At 36.9% G+C, this 14,081-nt stretch overlaps 1 protein-coding gene across 1 annotated transcript in view; it reads left to right on the plus strand.

The window, feature by feature from the left end:
• LOC145666907 (oxaloacetate tautomerase Fahd2a, mitochondrial-like) overlaps positions 1 to 9,664 on the plus strand; it is a 30,481-nt gene extending 20,817 nt beyond the window's left edge. Inside the window, exons 4-5 of the mRNA XM_081734498.1 lie at positions 3,071 to 3,158; positions 9,496 to 9,664. Of these exons, the coding sequence (XP_081590624.1) occupies positions 3,071 to 3,158; positions 9,496 to 9,558 (151 nt within the window). The 3' untranslated portion in view covers positions 9,559 to 9,664. The remainder of the gene's footprint in view (positions 1 to 3,070; positions 3,159 to 9,495) is intronic.
• Positions 9,665 to 14,081: the final 4,417 nt, after the last annotated feature.

The raw sequence follows: 14,081 nt of genomic DNA on the forward strand, positions 1-14,081 counted from the left end.
ACGTGTAGTTGCAACAGAGACATGAAATCGGTGTCGTTATCAGTATGCCCCCAATTACAAATGGGGCTCATGCAGAAATATTCGAGAACAAAAGAGGCCCCGAGATTATCAGCGAAAGCGTCACCTGAAATGTTTCATGAATTCGTCGATTGGCAGGCCAGGAGAATCCACCATCTAAATGTCACATGGCCTAGAGTTTAAACCTGACACAGTCCACTGTCAGCCACAACCTTATCAGATGCCACTTAGCTAAACGTAAGACAAACTACCGCAAACTGATGAAATACGCTTACAAGGGGGTCGGAAGGTCAAAATGGAAGATGTTGTCACATTGGATGATGCCTAAATTTGTCTTACGTGAAATGCTAACGTTCGGGAATTACGTGCCGTGACACATTTAGCGAATGACGTACCAGGTTTCACTGCCAGTACAGAGAAAGTTTCTTGTAGGGAATCTCGTGATTGTCACCGGATATAGCTACGAAGGGAAGTTGATGGTGCCTACTAGAAGTAATTCATCATGACCCCAATATATCGGGAAGAATATTTCTCATTTGTATGAAGGGAACAAGAATAAGGCACGGGTTGACATAGGCAAAGCGTTTACCCATCCCCTCCAGTCTTTCATGATACTTGTCCCCCCCCAAAAAAAAATATATATATATATATATCAGCCCAATTGATTTCTGCGCAACGACGTCTATAATATCGCTTTTATTGTCCATGGAAACATCAAAGGATGAATAGGAAGAAAGTGCCTGTGCTACAATGTAATTTGCTGCAGTGAAAACTGCGATGTAGACCAACTGATTCACAGTCCTGGGAATCTAATAGAATACCATACATGATGTGTGGGAGGTTTCTCGTGAGATAAGTATCCTCCAAAATCGGTTCGATATAAACCGAACAAACAAACTGCTGTATTCTATCTAAGCCGATCCAATCACGATTTTAAGATGACCTCCTGTTTCTGTCATTCTTCTATTTTCTTCCTACCCCAAGTCCCTCTGATTTTATATCGGCTCTGTAAATATATACATATAGGATATGAGTGAGAACAAAAGAAGTAATCATCTCTGCTGCTGGTAATTCCTCTTTTTCATCATTTTTTTCTTGGAAAAGTTGAAGGAAAATACACAATTTTTAAAGCGTTTTTAAAGTTTTTTTTTTAAAAGAATACATTTGTATTTCTTGAATAAGTAATTTTAATTACAACAAACAATGCTACAATATTTGCTTTCTAAATAGGAAAAGGATATTATCTTTAATACCAGAGGAAACGAAATATTATGTTGATAAAAATACTATTTGGTAGGAGTCTGCTTCAATAGTCAGTTTTGGTTTCCTCTTTGGTATTTAAACCAAACAGTTCATTTAATTCATGTTAAAACTTAAAGCAGATAAATTCCAAAGTGAGAATAGAAGATAAATATATATAAAAAGTAAAACTGAATACCTTACCTTGCAACATAAGTTGCAACTATAGTACTTTATTCTTCCTAAAATTGAAATATGTATTCAATAGTGTATCTATACATACATACATACATACATACATACTTAACTAAAATTGGAATTTCCTAACTGTCACATTAAAATATAAATTATTGGCACAGCTTCAAAACCAACTGAGTATCTTATAAGATAAATCAATTAGTCAGCAGTTTAATTGACGAGCTCGTATGTACTAATGTAACCAATAATTGAATTTTACTATTCTAATAATCCAGCAAACAATTTGAATACTATATATTCCAATTTTTCTTAGAAGATATACAATGAAATTCCAGTTATCTGAACTAATGAGTTTGAGTCTATCCTGCACAATTGAGGGCAGTAATCCAAAGAGGGTTATATTGTGAAACGAAAACAGTGGGAAATCCAGACATTTTCTCTTATTTAGTCCTACCATATTTGACAAGAATATACATCACACCTGCTTTTTTCGTAATAGTTCAGTTGCATTTTTTTTTAGAATACAAGTGTTAATTCTTTGAATTTTCTTAGAGTATGAGAAAAGAAACGTACAGTATTTTTGAAATTGGTGAAATATAAACTTAGAATTATCGAAATATAGAAGTCAACAATTCCAATTAAACACAATTTTTAACTTTGATTTAGATAGGAAATAATATTTCTACGAACTCATAACACAGTTCGCGTTTCAATAAGTTTTTCTTTCTTTTTTTTAGATGTAATTTTTTTTTTATTTCCTTGTATTGATACAGATATTAGAGTTCAGATAATTTAAGTTTACTGTAATTTCAGGTTATTCTGTAGTTTAGGTATTGAATTTTACGTTAAAACGAATACAATGTTTTCTGGCTTAAAACCAATCAAGTTTTACACACATGTTATCTATTTCAAAACAAAAATAATATCTATCTTGCACTTTGTCGTGTGACGCTTACTTGCAGAATTATGGGTGACTGAAAGTTGTACAGTCAGCAACAAAAGTTCTTTCCGTTTGGTGTAATTTATTTCGGGAATAACGGTGATATGGCTAGAAATTACAACGTGGTATGGCTGGAAGCAGTAGCGCACTTAGGAATTTATTTCGGGGGGGTCCAAACTAAATATGAGGGTACTTTATATTAAAATTCCTAAAATTGTCCCTAAAATTAGGCTAAATTTACACAAAAGTTGGAATTTCGGAGGGGGGGGGGGTCCGGACCCCCCAGGACCCACCCCCTGCATACGTCCCTGGCTGGAAGTACAGAAAATTACACTCTTTCTAACTTACTGAAAACTGTACTCAACTTGTCCTTCCATTCTGAAGTTATTTACGAAATTAATTTAATCAAACGGAAAGAATTTTTGTCACTGATTGTACCAGCCAAAGTTATACCTAAAAGCTAACTAGAATCCTAATATGAAAACTGCGCCTCTTGCAGTAAAGTGGAAGATAAACTACTATTTCTTTTTTTTACTTCTTTCTTGTGGTGTGAAAAACAGCGTATAAAATGTATTGGTCTTCTCTAAGAACAATCCTATATAGTGGAATTAATCTATACACTTAAGTATTGCATATTATCAAATTTGCTTTAATATAACAATTATTTTTTTAAAGGTTCTTTACGCTTTTGCCTGGGGATGTAATCCTTACGGGAACTCCTGGAGGGGTTGGCTTCGCTAGAAACCCACCACAATTCTTAAAAGTAAGTAATGTGAGGTAATTTAGGGAATGATAATTACCAATATTTTACAGTCTATTTATGTTCAATAGTGCTTTCCTTATTTTCATTTGATAATTTGCCTTTTTTTTTTGCGTCAGTTGAATGCATGTGTTTTATTAAAATAATATCACGATAAGGTAACAGTGGTTATAGGTTATTGAATAGCAGGTGATGAAATGTGTTGTTTTTTTGAAGTTTAATGTTTCTTCTTATCATCGAGGTGCTGAAAGATGTCACATTATAAATTAGCATCGGAGCGTACCACTTATTTACACATTGATACAAGTACACGGTCCACTATAAATACGTTTGAAAAGGGAATTCAGATTACTGTTTCAACACGCATTTTTTAGCCAATCAAAGTATGATATTGCATGACGTCATGTCCTAAACATCATATTTTATGCAACTTTCCATTATTCGTGGATAAGTTAATCCTTTCTCACGAACTGTTGGTGCAACGATGTCAGGTTCATATCCAAAAATAAAAATAATCAACGGATTATCTTATCCGATCTTAATCCTCGACTAGTGCAACTAAGCATTAGTCAGTAGTGTTCACATTTTTGGCTATTTTCTTTGGTCTCCCACTTCCTCCTAGTGCGTATTCACATAATTTGACTATTTTATTTTTCGAAATCTTCTGCTAAGGTCCATTCTTTCAAATTTATATTTACATAATCTTACTATTCTCGCTTTCGTTTAGTCCGTATTCACATAATCTGGCCATTTCTTTCATTTTGATCTCCTTCTTCCTCTTAGTCCCTATTCACACATTCTAACCTGTTCTTTTTCTTTCTCTATTACTTTCTACAATTTTTCGCACTCTCTCTTCTCTTCATAATCCTCATTTCTTGCCATGATGCAACCATACCAGCACAATATTTCTTTTCACTTTCAGCTACCTTAACACAGTCTTTCATTTTTTCGTTTCTATTCTTATCTATCCTGGTGACACAACATACAACCATTTTAGCACTTTCATTTCAGTCACATTTAGTTTCTTTCGCACCTTCTTCATTTCGCATGTTTCTTCTTTATACAACATTGTAAGTCTCATTATTCTTGTAAGCTCACCCTTTTACTCTAGCGCTTATCCTTCTATCGGAAAGACTACCTGATTCTTTCAGTTCGTCCATTGCGCATTACTTCTATGATCTATTTCAACATTCAAATTTCCATCCTTACTCAGAGTCGAACCGAGATTAATCCGCTTTCTTTAGGTCCTGTTCTGCTTTACTTAACGCACACTATATATATATATATATATATATATATATATAGGGTGTTTCAAAACAACACCGACAACGTTTGGGAGGTGATTCCTGACACCATAGACCAACCTGGGTGCACAAATGCTTCCTTTCGGAGATATAGGCAGCCGAAAACATAAAAAAAATGAACTTTAAAGGTTCAAAGTTCCAAAACTATGGGACCTACCGTAATCGGGTCAAAACTTCACTTAGAAACTGGTATGTGCCCTATCCAATTATCCAAATTTCAGAATCCTGCAGTACTTCCGCAACAATTTTTATGGAGGGAGTTTGGCAACAGACATATAATTTGAAGTACTCTCCAACTGCCTCTATAAAAATTATTGCGGAAGTACTACAGGATTCTGAAACTTGGATATTTGGATAGGGCTAATACTAGTTCCTAACTGGTCTTGACCCGCCTACGGTAGGTCAAATAGTTTTGGAGCTATAGACCTTTAAAGTTCATCCAGCAGCTTATAAATCCGAAAGGAAGGATTTGTGCACCCAGATTGGTCTATACTTTTTGTCTTATCTTGGTGTCAGGAATCACCTCCCGAACGTTGTCGGTGTCGTTTTGAAACATCCTATATATATATATATATATATATATATATATATATATATATATATATATATATATAGGGTTTATTATGAAAGTAATGAGCATTGCTTTAGAAAAACTTTTTTATTGTTCCGATTGTTACAAATCTTTAAAATTCCTCAAAATACGCTCCTTCTGCATCGATACACTTCTGGAGACGTGTTTTCCACGCCTGGAAAGCATCTTTAAAGTCCTCGGCTGGAATGGCTTTTAAAAACCTTGTAATATGGGCTTGAATGTTCTGCACGGAGTCCCAATGTTTTCCTTTGAGGTGTCTCTTCAAACGGGGAAACAAAAAAGTCACTAAGAGCCAGGTCAGGACTATAGGGGGGGTGGGGGATCACTGGAGTTCTGCTCCGGGCCAGGAAGTCGACGACGGTGAAGGCGGTGTGACTTGGTGCATTGTCGTGGTGGAGTTTCATTGAGTCTTTGATGTCACTTCGAACGCGGGCGACCCTGCGTTTCAGTCTCTTGAGCACTTCTAGATAAAACCCTACGTTAACAGGTTGTCCTGGTGGCACAAACTCGAAATGGATGATTCCTCGAACGTCGAAGAAGACAATGAGCATGGTTTTGATTCGGGATTTGTTCATACGCGCCTTTTTGGGGCAGGTGTGCCACTCCGCACTCTGCCTTTTGGATTCTGGATCGTATTCGAACATCCAGGATTCGTCTTCAGTTACGACCGAGTCTAAAAAGTCCGGATCACTTTCACACAATTCCAGCAACTCCTTGCAGCGCAAAACTCGAAGTTCTTTTTGTTCGTTCGTCAACACCTTCGGCACAAGCTTCGCACAGACCTTTCGCATTTGCAGGTCCTCGGTCACTATCCCATGTACCGCAAATGTTGGCATGTTTAGGGTGTCCGCGATTTGTTGAATGCTCACACGCCTGTCTGAGCGCAACACTTCACGCACACGTTTAACGTTGTCGTCGGTCCTGGCCGTTGTTGGGCGTCCAGAACGGGGCTCGACGGCGACCTCCTCCCGACTCTCCTTGAACGACTTGTGCCATTTTCCGACCTGGGATCTTGACAAACACTCCTGCATGTAGGCCTCTTTCAGCATCTGATAAATTTCCCTAGCATTCTTACCCAACTTGACGCAAAATTTTATGGCGTAGCGTTGTTCGAGCGAACCCTCCATCGCGCCGTGTTACAGCTTGTAAAAACGTGCTTCACGCGGATCGACATCCACACGCTGTCACTGTTCGCAGCAGACTGACTCCGGGCGCGTTTGGAAGGACAGACCACCCACTACTTTTTCCGCGCCGGCAGCGCGCGCTGCGGTGGATTGTTGGAGTCAGGGTAGCATCATGCTCATTACTTTCATAATGAACCCTGTATATATATATATATATATATATATATATATATATATATATATATATATATATATATATATATATATATAAACCTTTTAAAGGTAATGCTTTGTGAGGTGAAATGTGAGAAAACTAAGACGTCTTACGCTTGTCTTAAAATTGAGAGCTCGTGTCCAAAGGTTTTAGTTTCATTTTGCTCCATTAAAAAAGTATTTTCTCTTTTTTAAAGCATTTTATATAAAAAAAGAATTAACGATTTTTTTTTAACTTTTTAGTCGTTATTCAATACTCAATTCCCCGATCAATTCTTTACTCCTTTCTTTCTTAATGTTATATGATTTTAATGTGAGAGCTTACGTATTTTGTCTTCTAAGAACATTTTACAAGATTTTTACACCTTAGTTTATTCCAATTTTTTGCAGGATATAAAAATATGAATTCCCAAACTTGTTGATACGAGGTCAACAGAATGTCTAATCTTCAACAACCAATCACACTTCTGTGAGGTTTTGGATTTCTATATGCAGCAAGCTATCGATAATTAATTCTAAATAATGAATTTTACAGTACTGTGTAGCATAATCTCATCAGTTCTTGTAACTCGATGTAATAAACGTAAAATTAAGAATTTTGGGATTTAGAGCTGATAAGCCCATCCTAGGATTTTGTAAATTAAAATCTTTAGAGTAGAGGTAATAGGTTCGTGACCTGGGCTGCTTAATAAATGAAACTGAATACATTTCAATTCGAGTTGATTTTGAGTTTAACGTCCCTTTCAGCAGCGAGGCTATATGAGACGGGACCTACTGATTAACGTGAAATCCGAAACACATGAGCTCCCGCCGGGACTTTTCAATTTGAAACACATTGTGATGTGAGAGGGTGAAAGAGAAAGGATGTAACTTAGGATAGGTAAAAGTCTACACAGCATTTGCTGGGAACATTCGGCGATCCTCCGTCAATGATTCTCTTGTTATACTGTTGTCTGCTCTCAGGAATATGGGAGTTTGAGTTATGGACAACCAGACGCCTCTAACGGAAGCAACAAAGTTAGGATAAACTTATAGATTGGAATAACTCAGAATACGAACGCTTTCTAATAGTAATACCATTCTTGCAGTTGATAAAGAATACGCAACTATATGCATTACTCTTACAAACATAGATAAAGTTTAGGTGCCAAAATAGAAAGTTGCGGCGAGTTCATCTCTATATCGTCACTGTTGGTCAAGTCTGTCTAACGATGTGTTCTCTCTGTAATGTTGTTGCCAGGCGTTGGTCATCGAATTCCTAGTTCACTGAAATCGAAGGCAAGCTGATGAAATGCAAAGCGTGTAGATTGATGTCAGATAAAGTGATCTTTAAGAATGCAAACAAAGGAACAATCTGTAAATTTATCCCTTAAGAAATACACAAAAGAAGAGGGTGAACACACAACAGAATTTTTTTTATATATCTGAACGTATAAACGAACTGTTAAGTTGTGCTGAAATAAAGGGAAATTAAAATATAACCTTAACATCGATCTGATAATGAAAATTCACTGTCCATGGTTTCAAATAAATAATGTTTGTAGTTTTTACTAAACTTCAATCCAATATAATACATGTCTAAAACTTATTATTATTATTATTTAAATCACATCATTCATCGTGCTGGACACGATATCTTCACACTACAGTAAAAATTGTGTGAGAATACTGCATGATCATCGGATTTACGATATATATATTTGGTCTAGGAATTAATTCGTGAGGGTGGACAAGAGATGGCGCAACGAACGGAGCGTCCCACAGTTCCGTGTATCCACACATGTGTTGCAAACCCCTGTCATCGCGTATCGTTCGTAGTATAGGGCAGTGGATTAAAGCGTCAACAACACCAGTTTGTAGTTAAGTGAACATGGCGCAATTTGTGCCTGATAAAGTGTTTTTGCGGGGTGTCCTGCTGCATTACTTTAACATGCAGAAAAGTGCGACTGAAAGTCATCGTATTTTGGTGGAAGTGTATGGTGACCATGCTCTAGCTGAGCGAACGTGTCAGAAGTGGTTTGCACGGTTTAGAAGTGGTGATTTCGGCTTGGCAGACCAAGAGCGAGCTGGACAGCCAAAAAAATTTCAAGACGAAGAATTGACAGCATTGCTCGAGCAGGATTCGTGTCAAACGCAGGAACAACTTGCAGCAGCATTAGGCGTTGATCAAACAACAGTCTCCAAACGCTTGAAAGCCATGGGAATGATTCAAAAGATGTCACATTGGGTTCCACATGAATTGAAAGACAGAGACGTTGAAAGACGAAAAACCATTTGCGAATTGCTGCTTCAACGACAGAGCAGAAAGGGGTTTCTGCATCGAATTATTACGGGTGATGAGAAGTGGATCCATTACGAGAACCCTAAACGAAAAAAGGCCTGGGTGAAACCAGGTGAACCAGGTCCATCACAACCAAAACGACATATTCACTGTGCAAAGGTTATGCTGTGCATATGGTAGGATATGAAAGGTGTGGTGTACTATGAGCTGCTGCAACCGGGTGAAACTATGAATGGAGAACGTTATCGACGACAATTAATGCGTTTGAAGCAAGCTCTGGCCAGAACACGACCAGAATGGGAGAACAGACATGATAAACTTATTGTTCAACATGATAACGCTCGCCCACATGTCGCAAAACCGGTCAAAACCTATTTAGAAAATGTCGGATGGGAAGTTTTACCCCACCCGCCGTATTCACCAGACGTTGCTCCTTCGGACTACTACTTGTTCGATTGCATGAACAACGATTTGATTGGACAGCGGTTTACTTCTTCAGAAGATATCGAAACATGGGTCTCTGACTGGATCGCTTCCAAGGATGAGGACTTCTTTCGCCACGGAATCCGTACATTGCCTGACAGATGGGCGAAAGTGGTGGCTAGCGATAGACAATATTTTTCTTAAGGTATTTATGTATTTTGTGTTTGTACTACAGCTTCAATGTGTGCGTACCAACAGCACGAATTAATTCCTAGACCAAATACAAAATTTCAAACACTCATTCTTTTTACCCACCGTAGAAGTAACATTTGTGATTGATTGCAAATAGTTAAAATTTTCTTTGCAAAATTTATTCATGGATTATTTTGTTTTATATTTTCAGCCTGGAGATGTCGTTGAAAGTGAAATATCTGGGATTGGCAAATTGAAGAATAAAATAGTATAAGTGTTACATTTTTTTAAAAAAGACTGCTTACTTCTGACTGAATACTACACCTATTCAGTTTGTCAGTAATAGAAAAAAAAGTTTAATACATACTTTTTTGAACTAACGTTGTTTCATTTGGTCCATCATAGTATACGCATAGGAACAGGAGAACAACTGTATTATTGTAATATAAAGATTCCTGTAGTTATTATTATATGGGCTTCCATCTATGAAAATCTTCATAGTTTACTAAGAGTGGGAAAAAATATGGTTAAATTACGAAGTCATTTGATTTATCCTGTTCCAATATTTCTAATTAAGTCATAAGGTTTGAGAGATTTTACGGACGTAAGTTTGAACTAATGATAATTACCATAGTCCATGTTAGTCCAGGTAATACGAGGTTTAACCTAGAACAAATTGCAACAGAAATAAGATCTGAGCCAAAATGGTGCTGAGCAAATTTTAAGCAAGCCTGAAAAAGCTCTCAACAATATTCAGCAGTCTGGAAGATCGTTAAATCCAACGTGGCCGCCGTTGGCAGACATAATAACAAACGGGATAATTAAGTGGCTTTGGGTTAAAATTACAGCCTTAACACCTCCTCAGAAGTTATTCACCATTACATTTCTTTTCCAATGAGACCCTGAACATCTACTATACTTTATTCATTGTTTATAGATACTGGAAGCATCGTTTAGGTGGATATTTGGTTTCTTCACTGTAGTTCTTACTCGGCTGGCATCATTTTAGCGCAGGTCTCATTTCTACTGCAAATTGTTCAAGGTCAAATCTCATGTTGATTGAACTATATCGCTTCCAAATGGATGAATACTGAACTATATCTGGTAATGTCAGAATAGACAGATTAAAGTATACGTATAAGCTATATAATGTGCCTCCTTGCCTCCTGCTCTGTTTGATGATGATGGTCTTCCGCGAACAGCTGACAAGTGCTGGAAGCAAATCTGTGGTAGTACCATCCCTGTATTTACATTTATATGGATGATGTAAAGGTTATTATAGATAGGAGTTCCTTACTATGAAGAGTTACATGGCAATGTTTCATGAAATAAGTTTGCAGTATGTCAAGTACGTGATCATTTGCTACACCAGTCCAGTAGTTTTGTTTGACGTCTATGAGGCAGGAAGGGGCCGCGGTGGCTCAGTGGTAGAGCGTTCACCTCTAGTGCTAGGGGTCCCTTCGATCCCAGCCCCCGCCAAGTGAACTTTGTGGTGGACAAACACCGTGTGCGTGGGTTTTCTCGGGGTTCTCCCGTTTCCTCCCACTTTCTTCATTCCACCATTTCATTCATTACTCATCATCACCGTTTCCTTTAGCCTAACCGGCATAACCGTCGGACGTAAAACTCAAAGATTTCATTTCATTTTTTTTTCTATGAGGCAGGACCAAGCACAAAAGATGTAACTCAGTTACGAGACGTGGGAGTAAAATAGCACCACAAGTCTCTTCACTGGAGTAACTGTTAACAAATTGAATGCGAGTCTACTTTCTTCTGTTGCTATACACTCACTCCACCTATTATTTTCACTTAGTACAAGGATTTTTACATTACAGGTACCTTGAGATTTTTCATGTATCGTATCTAGAAGAAAAATGTATTGGTTAAATTGTTATACTGTTAGAACCATTGGATTAAATGATGAGATCATCGCTCATTATGGACACCTACAGGCCGTGCCACGTTAATTTTTTGTTCATACGTGGGGAATCTGCGAGCGATATTTTTACAACTAGGAAACAATGTATCTTTATATGCAATACTAAAAATGTGACAGGCCTGACTTCGAAAGGTTATTTCAATGTTGTTGACAAAGAACATTTTGATAGGCTTATAGATGCAACATGTTCAAATAGGCATAACATCGTGCGTGAAATAATTTAGAAGAACAGACGGATGTTGCAAACTACATTTCAGAAACTCCAAAAATATAACAGATACGCGTAGAATATCTTGAGTAACGTATTGGAGGTAAGAAAGGTTTCAAGAGGTTTCATTGATAACTAGAAACATGAACGTACGGTCACTTCTCGGACCATTCTTCAACATTTTGAGAGGATTGATTGATTGATTGATTTTGAGTTTTACGTCCCGTTCAGCAGCGAGGCTATATGAGACGTGGACCTACTGATTAACGTGGAATCCGAACCACATGAGCATTTTGAGAGGAATAAAGTATTTTCCTTTCTTATATTTATTAAAGAGATCATTTGCAAGATTACTTCTAATCATTCCTATGCAGCTCAGAGACCAAAAAGCAGCAAAAAGAGTAGTGAAATTTGGGATATTCTCATTTAAAATTTCGACTATAAAGTGTCTACACCCAAAATGATGGCACTCGTATTTTGGGACAGGGGCAAAAAGATTTTGTCTTCGGACTGTTTTTCTATGGAGCCAGTCAGAGAAGGTAACTGCACATCACTATTGAACAAAGCAAGGCTTAAACTAAACATAAAACGCTGGGAAAATCGTCAAAGAAGGAAGAAGAAGAAGGGAGGGGTTGTAAGAGAATGCTCCTTGAAATATGGTCATCGCTACACAAAGCAAGAACTGGTCAATATCAAAAAGTTCAAAATTTTGTCAGATCCACCTTACTCACCAAGCGACTGATATGACTTTTTTCTTAATCTGAAGAATACCTGGGAAAAACATTTTTTTTTTTATTCGCGAAGATGCAATACCTGTGATTTCAAGCACAACCATGAAACTTTGGCCCCTGGATGTATTAAGGAGATGCAGAAAAGGTGTTCTCGGGGAATTCAACTTCACAGGTATATATTAGTTTCATGTGACTATGACTCGGTTTTAATAGTAAATCTCAAGACTTATCACTATCTCCTCGTATATGCAGAAAATAACTGTTATTTGCATTAGTACTGTAAATTAAAATTAAATCTTTTAAAATCAAACTCGTTCCTCAGATCATCTTTAAAAACGCACAGATGTTCTGTAAGATCATACTGGATGATAAATGTTTTTGATGTTGAAATTATAGTGTATTAAAGAAACTAACGGATTTAATTTTTTTATGGAATTTTTAAGTGAAGTCCAATTTTTATGCTGTTTGCCGGAAATATTCAAGGAAGAATGGGAGACTTACAGGACTGTTTACTGGTTTAATTTCATCCCGGGTAATATAGGCAACGTCTCAAGGAAAACAGCATCAGTGTACTTTACAGGTTTGTTCGGTGCGGTGATGATATTATTTCCACTAGATGACTATCTCGTCAACAGAATTTGTTGAAAAGTTCGACGGTACTGAACTCACACAGGGTCAACAAGGAACGGTGTGTTCGATTTTGTTTACAGGAGAAATCGACATATTCAACATCTCCTCTAAAGGTCAGATGTTATGCGCCTTCTTTCGTTTCATTAATTATAATTAATTTAATAATTCGTATATTAATAATGCGTATTACCACTAACAACTTAATTTTATTCCGGGGGGCGCGGTGGCTCAGTGGTAGAGTGTTCACCTCTGGTGCTTGGGGTCCCGGGTTCGATCCCAGCCCCCGCCAAGTGAACTTTGTGGTGGACAAACACCGTGCTCGTGGGTTTTCTCGGGGTTCTCCCGTTTTCTCCCACTTTCTTCATTCCACCAATTCACTCATCTCTCATCATCACCGTCTCCTTTAGCCTAACCGGCATAACCGTGGGACGTAAAACTCAAAGATTTCATTTCATTTCATTTTTTAATTTTATTCCTCAATCCAGCTTCAAAAATTTAAAAATCTATTCCAATTATAAAGACAGATTAATGGATATTTGCTCCATTTTTTGACGCGTTGTCTGTATTTAAACCAGTAAATGTAGTCCCATAAATTTCCCATCCTTGCTTGATCATTTGCCACAAACTACATGAAAATCGGATCTTAGTTAGAAATTCTATAAACAAATGAAGTCTATTAGTTCTAAACAGAATCACTCAGTACCATGATTATCGTTTACAATAACGATTTTATTATATGTGTGTAATCATAAGAAAAATAGAGAACTCACCTACGAATCCAAACAGCAATCCGATGCCAAACAGCTTCAGTGTCAAATTTTCGCCATCTTCAGTGCGTATCCCTTAAAAAATTTACGTTACTTTGGGAACTACATTTTTGAACAATCTCCTTCACTATAAAAATGATGTATAAGGTTTTTGAAGTACTGCTGTTGAATTTCCTTGTTAACAACCTATCATCTCATTACGTTTATACTGATTTGAAGAATAAACATACGTATATTTTGTAGAAATAAATATTAGTGATTATTCAAACATAGTGTGTAATTTTCTCGTTTTATAACTTGTGCTATTTTCCACTAAATATATATCTGTGTACAACAAACTTAACTCTTTCATATTATTTCTTCCTAAATATCTGATACAAATATCAGTCTGAATTGTTCACTAGGGAATTTTAAAACATGTGCTGTCTTCATATTACTGGTACTTAGACTTGATATTTCACATTACTTTGTCCTTAATTTTCAAAATGTAATTCATTTATCACTTGTAATCTAGTTAAACCA

The sequence above is a fragment of the Thermobia domestica genome, chromosome 12, assembly GCF_964235325.1.
Source record: "Thermobia domestica chromosome 12, izTheDome1.hap1.1, whole genome shotgun sequence".
NCBI lineage: Eukaryota > Metazoa > Arthropoda > Insecta > Zygentoma > Lepismatidae > Thermobia > Thermobia domestica.